The sequence below is a fragment of the Centroberyx affinis genome, unplaced genomic scaffold (genome assembly GCF_046629955.1).
Source record: "Centroberyx affinis isolate AG114_WGS23_722 - 3 ecotype Tasmania unplaced genomic scaffold, CSIRO-AGI_Caff_v1 ptg000421l_1, whole genome shotgun sequence".
NCBI lineage: Eukaryota > Metazoa > Chordata > Actinopteri > Beryciformes > Berycidae > Centroberyx > Centroberyx affinis.
In genome coordinates this window covers 31,100-46,259 of record NW_027279086.1, presented here as the reverse complement: position 1 = coordinate 46,259, position 15,160 = coordinate 31,100, and the positions used below count along the sequence as shown (strand labels likewise).

The 15,160-nt window shown below is 39.0% G+C and overlaps 2 protein-coding genes across 3 annotated transcripts; one reads left to right on the top strand and one right to left on the bottom strand.

The window, feature by feature from the left end:
- The first annotated feature begins 4,358 nt into the window (after positions 1 to 4,358).
- On the top strand, positions 4,359 to 6,737 carry ccl20b (chemokine (C-C motif) ligand 20b). The gene is made up of 4 exons (XM_071516658.1): positions 4,359 to 4,552; positions 4,826 to 4,928; positions 5,901 to 5,975; positions 6,128 to 6,737. Exons 1-4 carry the CDS (start codon positions 4,471 to 4,473, stop codon positions 6,153 to 6,155), a joined length of 288 nt encoding a protein of 95 aa, XP_071372759.1. The 5' UTR covers positions 4,359 to 4,470; the 3' UTR covers positions 6,156 to 6,737.
- Positions 6,735 to 13,457, bottom strand: LOC139641977 (toll-like receptor 13). Of its 2 annotated transcripts, XM_071516657.1 has the most exons (5): positions 13,300 to 13,457; positions 12,259 to 12,856; positions 10,220 to 12,183; positions 9,209 to 9,326; positions 6,735 to 8,192 (listed from the first exon to the last, which is right to left on the bottom strand). In XM_071516657.1, the coding sequence occupies exons 2-5, from the start codon at positions 12,735 to 12,737 to the stop codon at positions 7,958 to 7,960; spliced, it is 2,796 nt and encodes a 931-aa protein (XP_071372758.1). In that variant the 5' UTR covers positions 12,738 to 12,856; positions 13,300 to 13,457; the 3' UTR covers positions 6,735 to 7,957. The 2 variants fall into 2 exon arrangements, with proteins under 2 accessions (XP_071372758.1, XP_071372757.1); XM_071516656.1 differs by having other exon boundaries at positions 10,220 to 12,856.
- Between the last annotated feature and the right edge of the window lie 1,703 nt (positions 13,458 to 15,160).

The window sequence follows — 15,160 nt, the reverse complement described above, 5'->3', positions numbered from 1 at the left end:
TCATTATTGTTTTATCAGCATAACTAGCTCTGCAGAAAATAATGGTGTCTCCGGATGAAAAGAATGGGCAGCTTGCCCAATGCAGGCATGAGAGGTCATGATGAACTGCAAGGCTAACGAGTTAAGGGAGTAGACATCATTATTTTTGATAAATGATAGAAAGACCCAGGAAAGGTAAATAATGGTTTATTGACAAAGATGAAAAGTTTGGAGTAAGATCAGAAGGTGGGACATTTTAATTAGGCCCACAATGGGATGGGGCAACAGTGTGGCATAAAAGAAGATAAATGGACCAGCTCGGTTTATTGTACTCTGTGTGACTTTGCAGTAAACCTACGTATATCATATTGAACTCTACTGAATCTGTTTGATTATTTGATTACTGAGAAATTCAAAGTGTGGCAGAGGACCTGAAGACATTTTGGCCCAGCTGAAGGTTTTTCTCCCACAGTAGCTATTTAGCAGGTTAAAGAGGCCAAATTGTTGGGTGTCACACTTGAGGGAACACTTTCATGGTCAACTCACATTAATAATATGGTTGCCAAAATGAGTAGAGGCATCTCCATCATTAGAAGGAGTGCTTACTTTCTAACAGAGATAACAATTAAACAAGTAATACAATCTTTAGTCTTATCCATAGCTCCTGTATCACATTGCTAGCTTGCCTGGGAAGCTAAGCAGGTTTGGCTGTGGTCAGTCCTTGGATGGGAGACCACCTGGTGCTGGAAGTGGTGTTGGAGGACCAGTAGGAGGTGCTCTTCCCTCTGGTCTCATTAATAATATCCCCAATGCCCCAGGGCAGAGACAGGGACTCTGTCCTGTGAGTGAGCACCGTCCTTTGGATGAGACGTTAAACCGAGGTCCTGACTCTGTGGTCAATAAAGATCCCATCGGCACTCATCGCAAGAGTAGGGGTGTAACCCTGGTGCCCTGGCAAAATTCCCAAACAGGCCTTCCTTCCATCATGGCCACCTAATCATCCCTCGTTACCAAATTGGCTCTTTCAGTCCTCTACTCTCCACTGTGATAGCTGATGTGTGGTGAGCGTTCTGGCGCAAACTGGCTGCCGTGCATCACCCAGGTGGGTGCTACACATCGGTGGTGGATGAGTTGAGTCCCCCCCCCCCCCCCCCATATGTGAAGCGCTTTGAGTACCTAGAAAAGCGCTATATAAATGTAATCAATTAAAAATGTAATCAATTATTATCCCACCTCGATTACTGTCCAACAATCTGGTCAAGTGCTTCAAAACAAGAGCTTAATAAGATCCAGCTCACACAAAACAGAGCTGCCCGCCTTGCTCTTCACTGCTCAATGAGGGACAGTGTGGAAAGGATGCATGCCAGGCTGTCATGGATGAGGGTGGAAGAGAGACTGGCATGCAGCCTGGTCCAGTACATAAGAAACATTTGTGCCTTAAGAAAACCTACACACTTATATTCACAGCTAACACACACCAATGATAGACATTATTATGACACCAGACATGCCTTTATGGGACGCTTCAGGTTACCTTCACCTAAAACCAATGCTTTAAAGAAGACTGTAATGTATAGGGCTATGTCAAACTGGAACAAGCCACCACTACACTTAACCCAGATTACTAGTAAGACCCGTTTTAAAAAGAAATTAGAAAAGAAATAGCAATCATTCAGAAAGAAATCAGTTTAGGCTGCATATGATATTCTATATGTGAAGGCTGATTATATTTGTGGTGCTAACTGATATATACCTAGTTTACTTATTCTATTATTTATTTTAACTATGTTTAACCATTTGCTGTTGAGGTGACATTATGAATGTGAGATAACTATTTTTCTTTCTCTTATTTTTATTTTATTTTATTTTGTTGATATTGTGGATTGTCCATTATGTGATGTTTGAATCTCTTGTCTTATCTTTTGTGTGGACCCCAGGAAGAATAGTTGCTACTGCGGTAATAACTAATGGGGATCCTAAATAAATCAATAAAACAATAATACAAACATACGATAATGAGAGCCGTATAGTTGTTCACAAAGGATGAGGATATCGTCACTGTTAGGTGAAAAGTGAAAACCTTGTATCTCCAACATGTCAACTTTTCAGGAATTAAGAAAAACTTTTTTGTTTTCAGATTGACCAGCATGTATTTTTGAGTTTTTGAAAAAGTTTAATCCGCCCAAGAGGTCAAAGAATTTTCTCAACCCATAGAGGAACATGTAATCATTCAGCTGACGTGAAAATCAGCAGTTTCAGGTTTTATAGAGGTTTTCTCAGGACAACAGTGATAAGTTAGGTCATGCAAGGGCCTGTTTCACACACTCTGCTATGTAACGATCCCTCTGTTCTTGTGGTTTCATCATCGAGGAAATGCCTTCATAAACCAAACAAGCAGTTAATCCTAGCCAAGAACACACACGCACACACACACACACACACGCAACCTCATGTACCTGGACATTCCAGCCAGCTCCACCCCTCTTATCATCTGCTGCTATTTTTAGCACAGTCACTTTGTTACTATTTTTAGCCCTTCAAGGCCATGGTGTAATAATAGATTCACCTTATCACAAACTTTTAAAGTGCAGATAAGAAGATCAGTTTCCTGCATTAATGATCAGTGCAGAATTGAACTCTAGATTTTGGTCATAATAATAATTTAATAATAATCTGATTATAATCTGATTGTCTAAAGTCTGTACCTGTTCATAGTCTTCAACACTGTACATACAGTATAACAGGAATGAATAATGACATTGAAGAAGCCTCCACACAGTAGATACCACTACACAGTGAAAATAACAGTAATGCATTATTTTCCAGGTTCTACTTCCTAATATGAAAATTTATTGAACTTTGTAATAATTTACTAGTTATGTGTATATGGAAAATCCAGAGGTTTTGGAGTGCATGGAAGTATTTGCTTTTTATGTGGAACCTATAGGCTATACAAAGGCCTACAGGAAGAGGTTAGTTCTAGTTAGCCTGCTCCTAAACTGTGCTAATCCAACTGACCATATAGCAAAATACAGAGTCTGTAGTCTACAGTAGATACACACAAAATACACATAGGCAGGCAGCCCCCCCGGCCTTTTAGCAGCCTCATCAGCAATGAAATGGATTGGTTACTTTACATTACTGTAAGTCAGCCGGATGTGCATTTTCCACAGAAAACACCTATAAAGTGAAGCAAATTAAGAGTACTGATGCATTTCGCTATTTCACTTCAGAGTGAACTATCCAAAAGTACCAGGTAAGAAACATTACTTTTATAAATTGTTGCTACTATGTCACGTCTCAAACATTGAACCCGACACGTTTATTACGACAGTACAGCATAAGAGGCATTTTAATTGCCACGCATTAAGTAAAGTGTGTTATTTTATTCAATAGCAATTGTAGGCGCTTTCTCTCACTGAGTGGGAATGTTTGTTTTTATGAGTCAATATGGTGGCTTCTGCAGAACAGTGACATCACTGCAACTCATGAATATTGAGTAAAAAAGTATAGACATTAATCAATTAGGGAAATACTTGCCTCTATTTTAGAGAAAGGCATCAACTTTATACAACAGAGAAAATCACACCACTTCAGGAACTGGATTTTCATAATAGAAAAATAGTGAATTGGAGTGTCAGTTTACTGTTTGTACATGAAGAGTTTCTTGACGCTTCCCTTCCTGTACTGGTGAGTGAAGGCACAGTAACAAACAGTGTTCCTAGATAAGCAATGGCTACCTTGACTTTTCAAGATACTATTTTACTCAACAATACAGCCTCTGTTAGTTCGCCCGACCTTATCTTCATTCCTGTGACATTGCAATCTGTCAGGTTTATTTTGTCGTTTCCGCTCTGTTTCGCATGATGAAATTCCTCCTTGTTTGTGCTGAGGAAGTTGATGAATAACCTGAACGAGGAAGTAAAGAGAAAGAATTCACTCTCTCTGCTGGGAGAGCTTACCTCCCGGCACACGTGCACGTGCGCACTCACACACACACACACACACGTGCGCACGCACGCACACACACACACAAAGCAGCGAAATACAATTTAGAAATACAAGAAGACAGACACCCCCACACACACACTTTAAACCTGTAGAGCAGGGTTGCTGTATAATATTATCCACCCCATGAATGGGGTGGATAATATGGGACCAAACTGTAATTGAACACACACACGCGCATACTCACAGATACACACACACACACACACACACACACACACAACATACATTTTGCTTTCCCAGTTGAGCAACGTCAGCAGGTCGCCCTACCTTCCTCAGTTTACTGGCTCCTTGTCAATCACACATGGCATTACATAACCGGTCCTGCTGGGAAAACCCAGCTCCGTCCTACTTAAGGAATGGCCGCAGGCTGTCGCTGTCACACTTGCACACTTACTGCTCTCAGACTCACACTCCCTACAGCTTCACCTGCCACTTCACACAGACTCAGACCAGCGGAGCAATCGGACCAACTGTGGAACCATGGCGAGTTGCAAACTGTGTCTCCTGGCGGCTGTCTGCTCCCTCCTCATCCTCACCAGCTTCATCAGCAGCACACAGTCAGGTGAGTGCAGTGCAACATTCTGGTTCTCGCCAGCATTGATGTGCTGTTGTCATCCTTGTAAAATTTTGATGCATGGTTACCAAAGAGTGCACAGTCTGCTGGTGTTAGATTACATGATTACATGACTTACTTCGGTTACCTCTTGCTGCCACTTGGTGCTGCCAACATATGAAATTCCTCTGTGCAGCTATAAATGAAAAAGTCACTCTTTAAATTCATTCATTTCTTGCATTTTTTGTGATTGTGTGTGTGTGTGTGTGTGTGTGTTTACAGCAAGCTGCTGCGTGCGTTACTCAAGGCGTAGGCTGTCATGCAAACGGCTGAGAGGCTACACCCGCCAGAACATCAACGGTCCCTGTGACATCAATGCCGTTATGTGAGTTAACCCTCCAATCGCACCATTCATTACTGTGAATCCCATGTCATGTGCTCCCTTGTGAATATAATATCTGATAAATGTGTGGCGTGCACAGCAGGGCTGGGCGTGATTCACCTTCAATCAATTCACAATGTAAATTGAAACTGCAATTTATATATTTGTCAAACTTATTTGACAATATATAGACTGAGAATTTAGATAGCCTTTTTCATGAAAAAATTATTTTCAGCTTTTGAATTTTGAAGAAAATCCTCTTGCTGAATTGAATGAAGTGAAAGCAAATGTAACCCAACCCTGATTCAGAGAGGCTACACGTGAGAAAACTGCATAAGAAAAGTATAAGACTCAGTAACAACTTCACAATGGCCTCATTCGAGTACCCAGTGAAAATCTTTCTAATACATGATGTATTTACAAAGAAACACAGTGCAAGTGAGAAGGGTGCAAAGACAATGCACTAAAATAAGCTTAATGATTGCTTACTTGCTTGCGTTATCCTGGCATGTTAAAGTTTAAATTAAATTTTGCGCTTTAGCCCAACTGGTCAGCCAAAAAAATTAATCATTCAAGAGTGCTGCAAATCTTTATGTATGTATTTATTTTATTTTGTTTAGTTTGTACCATTTGCATTTGCGTACATTGTGTGGTCACACTGTTGTAAATACATTATGTAGCCTATTAGGGAAATTTCCACATTTCGCTATATTGTCATAACTACTATTTCCTTGCATGCTTTTGAAAATCTAACAACACTTTTTAAATAGAAAGTGGGTCTAGGAGAAGTTATGGAGGAAACAAAACAAAACACAAAACAAAACAGCCGTCAATTGGCAGCAGCTTGGCCTTTCTAGTGTTGATACACAAGTTAATATTCAGGTCATTGTAATATGAAGTGTTCCTGGAGTGTCACCAAGTGTATTCATGTGTCTCGTGTGTGTATTCATTCATTCTGTTTTCTGGGTCATGCAGCTTCCACCTTCGTGACAAGTTTGTGTGTGCCGATCCCTCCAAGGATTGGACTCAGAGAGTGATGAAGTGTTTGGAGTGAGTACAACCATCTTCCTGATTCATGTCCTGTGTGTTGTGTTTAAAGTATTTGTGTCTCTTTTGCATTTGTTTTATTGTACCTGTATCATGTAGTGGTGCCTAAAACAGCTTGTTGCACAGTTGTAATGCATGTTGTCTTTTCCTTATAGTGAAATGAAGGGGATAGCTCTGGCCTAAAGAGTGAAATCTCCTGGACTCTCTTGTGAAGTGGATATTTTTTTTACTATATCATCATAGACTCTACACTAGAGTATCAGTGTATCTGCAGAATATGGTACTTTCATGCACCTTCAGCGCTAAAAACCTGATTTGATTATAGAAAATGGAGTGGTATCATAATTACACTTAAATGCAAGTGTATTCAAATCATAATACTGGGGACTTTTATGTGATTTGTGTTCTATTTATTATTTATTATTTTTGGTCTGTTTTATAAACAGGAAGTGTAGTATTCTTAATACATGAGAACTGTAGCTACAGTGTATTGAACAAACAAATGAAAACATTGTTTTCAAAATGTACCACAAAGTATTTTTGTGTTGATGTTTACCGTCTCTTCCATGGAGAGATGGTGTATGAAACACTTTGTCCACAGAAGTGGAAGGTTCTAATTGTAACAGATACTAAATTTAATAAAACATGTTTTATTTAAGAATATGAGTGTCTCTTAATCAACAAGGATCTGATCAAATTCAAACTGTTATCGACCATATCTTTTACACCCTTCAATGTAACTGATGTAAATAATGATGAAATAAAAAAAACAATGCTTGAAAATAATACTTTTTTTTAATTACAAATAATTAAAAAACTCATTTTGTCATAAAGTTATATATGAATGATACCTAGTCACAAAGTTAACTAACTACTGTAGAATCATGCACATTACAGATTTCACCATACTACTGTGATAAATCAATATGATTAGAATTTGAGTTTGACTGCCAATATTGAAGGAGTTCAGCAAGAAATCAAGTTAAGCAATTTATGGAATATACAGTAAAGCAACATTACTGAGCCAAGAATATAAAATTGAAAAATGAGTATACCTTTTGGATAGCGTCCCTTCATCCCAAAGAAGAGAAAGCTCTCTTCAGCAGGACTCTGGCTGATAATGAGCAATGTGATTTAGCTACAATACAAAAAAAAAATCTATGTTTAAATAGTAGATTTATGAATGCATGCCAAACGAAACAATCAAAGTCAATCAGAGTCAAAATGTACAGTCTGGAAAGGGTTTTGAAAGCCAGAAATCTCAGCACCTGGCGATATAATCATCAATGAGTTGTATTGATCAAGAACCCAATCAACCCCTCTAGATATATTATGGTCATTCAGTGCTAAATGGGCAGTAAAACCCTAATTAAAGGACAATTCCAGTGTGATTTGAGTTTGGGCTCAGTTTTTTACATTTTCCCTCCCTTTAATGTTATCTATGACAGTTTTTACATGCAACATGCAAAGGCCAAGATTAAAGATATTTTACATTGTTTTTCCCAAACCTCTCAGGCTCATTCACTCCCATTCAATTCCAAATAGCATAGAAAACAACTCTGGAAACTTCTTATTCATTTTACTAAAGGTAATCCATCACTGTGAACAAGAGGCTGGCAATCACCTTTTGCAAAGTTGCATCAGAACGCAAATATCAGGCTATAAATTTTTACATTTTGAAAGAAGTTCTGTTCACCATTTCATATTAATGTGTCGAGAACACTACAACACTACAAGACCCTGGATGAGACAGGAGGGGGCGTCTTACTCACGTTTTCTGCTTGTAAACAAAGATATCAATTCCAGGTCATTATGTATCCGATTACTGTGTTTTTCTCTCCAAAATAAAACTTTCAACCAATAGCTAACATTCTCTGTGGTTACATAGGGGCCTGCCTTCTGTCAATCACAACCCATTCAAGCCAACAGACAAACCAGAAAAAAGACTCTTCCACCTGCTATAGTCTGTAAAACTAAATGGAAAATCAAGCTTGATTTGTGAGGAGGAGTCTGTCCCCAGCAGGATGGTCTGTGGTCTCCAGAGCCCGGCGAAGTTTCTCCCAGAAGACCCCGGTGTGCTGCTCGGCGCGGGGCCAGCTCAGGTAGGTCCGTCTCTTCAGCAGCTTCCTCATGCGGTAGTAGGGAGAGAGCTGCGAGGTGGAAATCTCCTCCAGAAACACCAGGATCAACACGTCCTTCTTCTCATCAAACAGACGGAAACTGGACAGAGATAGGAGAGGCAGAGGGCAACACCAGTTATCCCCATGGTATGAGTCACTGGCTAAGTTTACATGCAGAGAAAATTACCCAAATACTCAAGTAACACACCTGGGCCGTTTTTAAGTCGTTTTCATTGTTTTTGGCGTGCTCCCCTGAGTGCTCCTCATCTGGGCAATCACTAATTTTCTCTTGTCCCATTTTTATTTTCAACAACATAATCCCCTTTTTTACTTCAGGTTAGCTGGCAATTGCTAATTAGATAGTTGCATAGCAAGGAGAATGACGTAACGCTCCTTGTACCATTTGAGCTCTTGCTCTCTCTGTTACTAGCAATGCTCACACCTGCGCTTTGTGCTGGAGGCTGATGAGCAGGAGAAAAAAGTGTCCAATCTGATCACAGCGTCACCTGGTTTTGGGTCGATGCATGTACACTTCAGTTAGGATAACCCAGTTATACCCATACTTTAGTTAAGCTCATACTCTATGATTATGAGAAACTCTAAGCTGAAGATGCCTGGCCCATCTCAAGCAAACTCAAACTCGCACATCTTTATGGGTAGCCTACATTTTAATGTCTGCAAATAAAGAAAATGCCGGTGAGCAGTAGTTACTTTTACTATTGGGATCATCATTTCTTTCCCCTGTATTAGAAATAACCTATTGCTCATTCAAAGAGGGAGGGGGGAATTGGCAGCAGAACTTTTTTTATCCTATTTTTGCTGGTGGACTGATTTATCTGTGGGAGAGACACCACAGGTAGACAGGAATTATTCTGTCAGCGGTTTATTCATGGCCACAAGACTCAGTATCAAGGTATCAAAGGTGCATCAGCTTAACCCATTAACAGGAGTTAATCGGAGTATGGCTAATGTGTAAGTGTAGCCAGTGAGAGATTATACTTAGCTTAATGTACCATACTGATATGAATACACACTTCATGCAGACTTAGTGTGGTGACATGTTGACATGCTCTACATGTATCCCAGCTCAGAGACAGAGACAGTTCCGGTCATTACCTGGCTACTTGGATCTCTCTGGAGCACCATTCACTCTCAAGGTATCGGTGGCTGATTACACAGATGGTCTTTCTGCTCCCATAGATGGCATCTGTGATGTTGTCTATGATGGGTTTCCCTGAAAAGCAGTAAAGAGAAGCAGTAAAGGGTCAATAGTAAACAGTACTCTGTTCTCTAGATCTACTGATGATGCAGTAAAAATAATAATAATACATATGTGTAGCGCTTTTCTAAGTACTCAAAGGCGCATTACATAATAAATGAGATACACAAGGAAAACACATGAATGACAATATCTATGAATAAGACAAGGAATGAAACATTTAAAATATTAATTATGGCAAATAAAATTAAAAGACCAAGTGGCTGAATGAGAATTAGAGATTAAAAGCAGATTTAAAAAGGTGTGTTTTAAGGGATTTTTTGGAATGTGGAGAGAGCAGATGAGTCCTTTAGGAGAGAGTACATAGAGTACATAGTAATACAGCGACACCCTCTGGAGTAATGGTGAAACTACATGAATCTTGCATCCAGATTGTTACAAGATATGATTTTGCCGGGTGACATTTACATCTGACATTGCATCTCCAGTGTGCCCATTGAAATTGACCATTGCTCTCCCAAAACACTGATTGCTACCTGCTTTCCCTTGTAATATTTAGATGGCAAGCACTCAGGAAAGCCCATATTTATAGATTTATAGGCCAAATATGTATCTGACCACTTCTGGACATGGTTTGGATGATTGGATGCATCTTGAGTGCATTTATACCTGGATTATTCGGTTTTTTAGTTCTATCCCAGAAGAAAATCCACGTTTCGAGCATAAAGGCTCATCGTGTGCACACTCTTCAGGAGTTTGACCTGACCAAGAGTCTTTGTACTCTAACTCTTGTCCGTTGTGCTGGAGCATAGAACTGTGCGTGCTCTTTCCTTTTCTTCTCAGCTTTTTCCAAATACTCTCCAAAGACCCAAGATACATGTTAATGCCAGGTGTAAAGGCAATCCTACCTGGCTGGAAGTCTCGATGGTGCAGACACAGTCTCCAGCCCTGTTCTCCCTCCAGCTTTGGCAACAGCTCTCTGAAGACCCAGGCCTCATCGTGGACGTTGTAGGAGACAAAGGCATCATACTGGTTCGGAGCTTGCTTATTCTTCTTCTTTGTGTCAAAGAGCAAAGCCAGGAGGAGGTAGTAGGCGTAGACCAGCTGCCATCTCAGAAATTGTGAGGTAAAGGACACCACCAGAAACAGGAGAACCATACATGTGGTGGAGATATAGCAGATGAGGCCAGTGTCTAAGGAACAGGAGTGGACATCAACGTCCAACAGTCTCGTACCTTTTCGGTCGGTGGGATAGTTACACTCCAAGTTATAGGCATCATAAACTTGTGTTTGGTTGTTGCTTTCCACCCACTGCAGGAACCAGGCATTGTCACAGTTACAGGTGAAACTGTTGCCATACATGTCCAGATAATCAAGAGCTGGGAGAGACCGCATTTCTCTCTCACTGATCACTGAAAATGCATTCTTCCTCACCTGCAAGAACTGTAGCTTGGTAAGGTTGGCACGCAGAAAGAAATCTAGGGACCGAAGGTTTGTTGTAGACATGTAGAGTTGTTTAAGATTTGGAATTGGGGAAAACAAATCTGCATAGACATCTGTAAGGTCATTTGAGCTCAAGTCAAGTTCAGTCAGCTGAGGTGTGTAATTAAATGTGTGAAGGTGCAAGGATAAAAGCTGAATATTCCTGCAATTGAATACCAATAAATTTGTCAAACCTTGCAGGAAGTTGCGAGGTAGATGAGACTTAAGTCTGTAGTGTTGGCTCTTAATAAGCAATGTCTCCAGACGAGTCAGCTGAGAAAATGGTGGATCAGGCATTTCTGCATCTGTGTCATATTTAATGCGATTTTCCATCAAATTCAATCTTGTTAAATTTCTTATGCCACTGAAAACACCTGCCTTTATTTCTTTATTTTCAAGTTTATTAGACTCTAGTGATATATTCACAAGATTGGTCAATCCAATAAAAGCCCCGTTTTGAAGTTTTTTTATTTGATTTTGATGTAATGACAAACTCTTGAGTGATTGTAAGCTTGCAAATTCCCTTTGTGTGATGGTAGTTAGTTTATTTGCATTTAAATACAGGAATTTAAGATTAGGCAGGTACTTTTTGAAAGCACCATTCAAGTCGGAGATACGGTTGGTCTGTAGTTTTAAGGACTGCAGTTTGTTTAAATCCTTGAAAACACAATCTTTTAGAGTTGAGATAGAATTGTTTTGAAGACTGAGCTCTCTGAGGCTTGTTAAATTGACAAAATCATGGCAACCAAGTGCGCCTATCTTATTAAAGCTGAGATCCAGTTCTACAAGAGTTGGTAGATTTCTTGTGGCACCTGGAACAGATGAAAGCCTGTTGCGTTTTAGATTCAGAGTCCTTAGCTGTTGAAGAGATCTGAAGGAGTTGTCAGAGAGATTTTGTATATGGTTGTTCGCTAAGTCTACCTCAGTCACATTAACGCACAGCTGCAACAAAGATGAAGTGACAACCTTGAGGGCGTTTTGTCGGAGTTGCAGTGTGGACAATGATGGGATTTTGCAGGAAATGTTGATTAGCGCTCCAAGGTTACCTTTCATATCATTCATCATCAGAGAAGTCAGTGAGGAGTTGACGCTCTCAAGCAATGTTTTCATTCCATCAAAAGACAGGTGAATCCCACTAATATCAAGCTTGGACACTCTTCTGAGAAAAGTCCTGTTCTGTACATCCCAGATCATGGGATGCTTTTTACCGGAGTAGCCAAGGTTTAACCAAGTGAGGTTCGGAAAAACATCTGCAGTGAGCTTGAAGACATCAAAGGGATTTTTAGATAAATCAAGTGAAACAAGTTCTATTGACTTGTTTGATAGTTCCCATGACTGAAAAGTGAATAAATTGTTCTGTTTAATGGACAGGACTTGTAGACGTGGCAAGTGCTGTATAATAGGCTGAACACTTGTTAAGCATTGCAGGTTGTTTATAGATAAGTCCAAAAACTTTAAGTTGGTCAGGGCCTGAAAAGAAGAGGAAGCTACAGTTTTGATGTGATTACTAGCCAGTCTTAGCTCTGTGAGGTTGCTTAAACCATGAAACAGATTATCTTGCAGTTGAACAAGTTTATTATTATTTAGATTTAAGCACTTTAGGGAATTCAGATTAGTGAAAGCACCTTTATCTATCTTAGAAATGTTATTGCGTTTCAGGTTTAAATTTGTCAAATTTGGTAGATCTTTGAAATCTGATTCTCTTATCTTTGAAATTTTGTTTTCAGACAAGTCCAAACTTCTCACTCTTGACGGAATGTCCTGCGGAACAGCTTTGAGTTTACTTTTTGAACATATGGCAATGTAATCGTAATTGATTCTGCAATTCTTCAGTGAATATCCTGTGACTGGAATAGCAAAACTGCTGAAATTCAGGAGGCAGAAAAGTAAGCTTAGTTGAAAATGCCTAGCTTCTCTTGATCGCATTATTTTTTCCTGTTTCATTTCAGGGCCCTTTTGGTATCTTGGATCAGAAGATCAACTGATATCCAACAAACAAGGAGGTGAATTCCTGCAGGAAATTTCTTTGTCCCAACTGGTGAATACAAGTGAGGAATCCAATCCTGGGGATCCAATAAAACAAACAAGTGCAAAACATCAACAACAATATGTATAAATAACAAACAGACACACAAATTAAGAACATTTGAGACCACTAACACAAATGATAGCCTCATTCAAGTGCAATTGTATTTTTAATTATGATTGCAGACAATGATTATCTATTACGTTGATAACTGTGCTATGATTGCCTTGTGATTGTCCTATTTGTCTTGTCTGTTCACTGCACAAATGAAGTTCCTCAGAGAAAACAAAGTAATTTGAATTGATTTTTCACATATTGTTAGTGACAACTGAGCCCATGTTTGACTGTTTCATTAACCTTAGATTTACATGACAAGTGGTCCAAACCTTATATATCAACTGAGCTTTTGCATTGAAGTAATAAATAAGAGGCAAGATGAATCGATGTTGAAAATGAAAAAAAAAGGTTTCTTATACTTACTGTTTCACACAAAGATGAGTTGACTAATAATTCATCACATTTCCACACTGCGTTGCGTTTTAAATAACTTCTTTTGTAAAGTAAGTAAACCGTTCCTCTCAGAGTTCCAAATAACTGAAAATCATAATTCTTTTCATATAAAAAAAAACCCCGGTGTGTGGCTGATATGCCTAATGAGTGTTCTGTGTACTTCCGCCAGGGGTTTTTATCCTCTGAATCAAAATGAAGAAGTGAAAAAAGGACACAGGAGCGTTATTTTTGTCACAGAATCATAAGGGATAAGGCTGATGTTTTTTAATGCATTTCTTACAGTCAACAAAATCCTATGAAAATAACAAAATCAGCAATGAATTTGTTTTGCTAACAAGTCTCATCCATGTAGCCGATGCCCAATAAAGCCATTTCCCAGCAGCCATAGAACTCAGCCATGCCGTTGCTCTGGCAGCATATTTCATCATGACCAGGCCAGCCGACTATATCCTCAAACAACTTTATTTCCATATTTCCGTGGCACTGAAAATAGTCCCCGGTGTAATGAAGAATTTGTTCCCATTTGAATTTGATTTGGTAATAACTACAATAGCCTGACTTTTCATGGTAACAGTTAGCGATTTTTAAAATTGAAACTATGTCTTTGTGAGCTGTATATTTAAAGGTTTTTAGCTTACGATTGGAGCCAATGACTGCCAATGACTGCCAATGACTTCATGCCAATAAAGCACCTTGAATTGAATTGAATTGAATTGACTGAAGGCTAAAAAGCAACAAAAGTCGGAAAGTAATGGGAGTAGAGCAAATGCATTGTTGATTTTGTTATTTTCATAGGATTTGTTGAGGATAAGAAATGTATTTAAAAACACCAGCCGTATCCTTTAACTTTTAGGTTTACAGTAGATTCAGTCATTGGCTCATCAGAGAGGGAAAAAACAATTTCAGTTAATCAATACATGCAAACGGAGCTAATTGGGAAAATGATACGTTTGTTTTCAGTCAGATTTAGCATCTCTTTATGATTCAGGGGGATGAAACTACCATCATTCACCTCCATAGTTTTTGCTAAAACTTCAGTTCACACAATTGTGAAGACAATCGGTGCTTCTTTTGGATTGCTTTTATACAAATTTATTTCACAGTTTTTTCCACTGAGTATGCTATAGCTGATTTTAATAAAATAAGGAAAGGAAAGGAAATAACACAAATATAAGATATTCTCATTTGCAACAGTCCGAGTTGAAAATATTTAGTCCCTCTTCCTTTTTTTTGTTCTGTTCCATGACATGTGGTCTGGCTCAGTTCTTCTGCAAAGTCCAGTAATGACGATTGCAAATGAGAAAGAGGGAGTTGCTTCTTTCAATTCCTCTTCTCAACTGGTAAATGCTGTCAACTTGAAGAGAGATCAAGAAGATTGCACTTTACTTGATCCCCTAGGTGAAATTCAGGTGTCACAGCAGCAATGTACAGTACAAAAGCAGAACAAAGTACAGGGAAGGTAGTAAGGTAATAAAAATAGTGCAGGAAATACACATAAATAAAAAAACTATAAAAAACTATGAAGGAAACTAAGAAGTGGTGTTGAGCATTAATCCAGTGTAATAAAAACTCCTCTGTATGATGCAGAGAAAATAATGAAGGCAGTCTGTAAACAACAAAATAAATCAAATTATCAAATTGGCAATATCGCTCTAAAACCTCCATGGTTGCGTTAATTTTTCAAAGGAATGAAATAAACAACCGCCGTCATGCAGATGCAGATGGAGCATTTTTAGGAGCAGTAGAGAAAAAAGTACAAAAACAGCATTTCTTTTATATACATCCACTCAAGCATGTTAAGTGGATGTTGACACTACTTTTTTCTGTCTCC

What these genes read in the sequence shown, in the direction of transcription:
- ccl20b (XM_071516658.1), top strand. Translation starts at nt 4,471, where the DNA reads ATGGCGAGTTGCAAACTGTGTCTCCTGGCGGCTGTCTGCTCCCTCCTC. An exon ending in CATCAGCAGCACACAGTCAG is followed by an intron (nt 4,553 to 4,825) that starts GTGAGTGCAGTG and finishes GTGTGTTTACAG; the next exon opens with CAAGCTGCTGCGTGCGTTAC. An exon ending in TGTGACATCAATGCCGTTAT is followed by an intron (nt 4,929 to 5,900) that starts GTGAGTTAACCC and finishes TGGGTCATGCAG; the next exon opens with CTTCCACCTTCGTGACAAGT.
- LOC139641977 (XM_071516656.1), bottom strand. Translation starts at nt 12,737, where the DNA reads ATGAAACAGGAAAAAATAATGCGATCAAGAGAAGCTAGGCATTTTCAA. An exon ending in CCATCGAGACTTCCAGCCAG is followed by an intron (nt 9,327 to 10,219) that starts GTAGGATTGCCT and finishes ACTGCTTTTCAG; the next exon opens with GGAAACCCATCATAGACAAC. An exon ending in AGAGAGATCCAAGTAGCCAG is followed by an intron (nt 8,193 to 9,208) that starts GTAATGACCGGA and finishes ATCTCTGTCCAG; the next exon opens with TTTCCGTCTGTTTGATGAGA.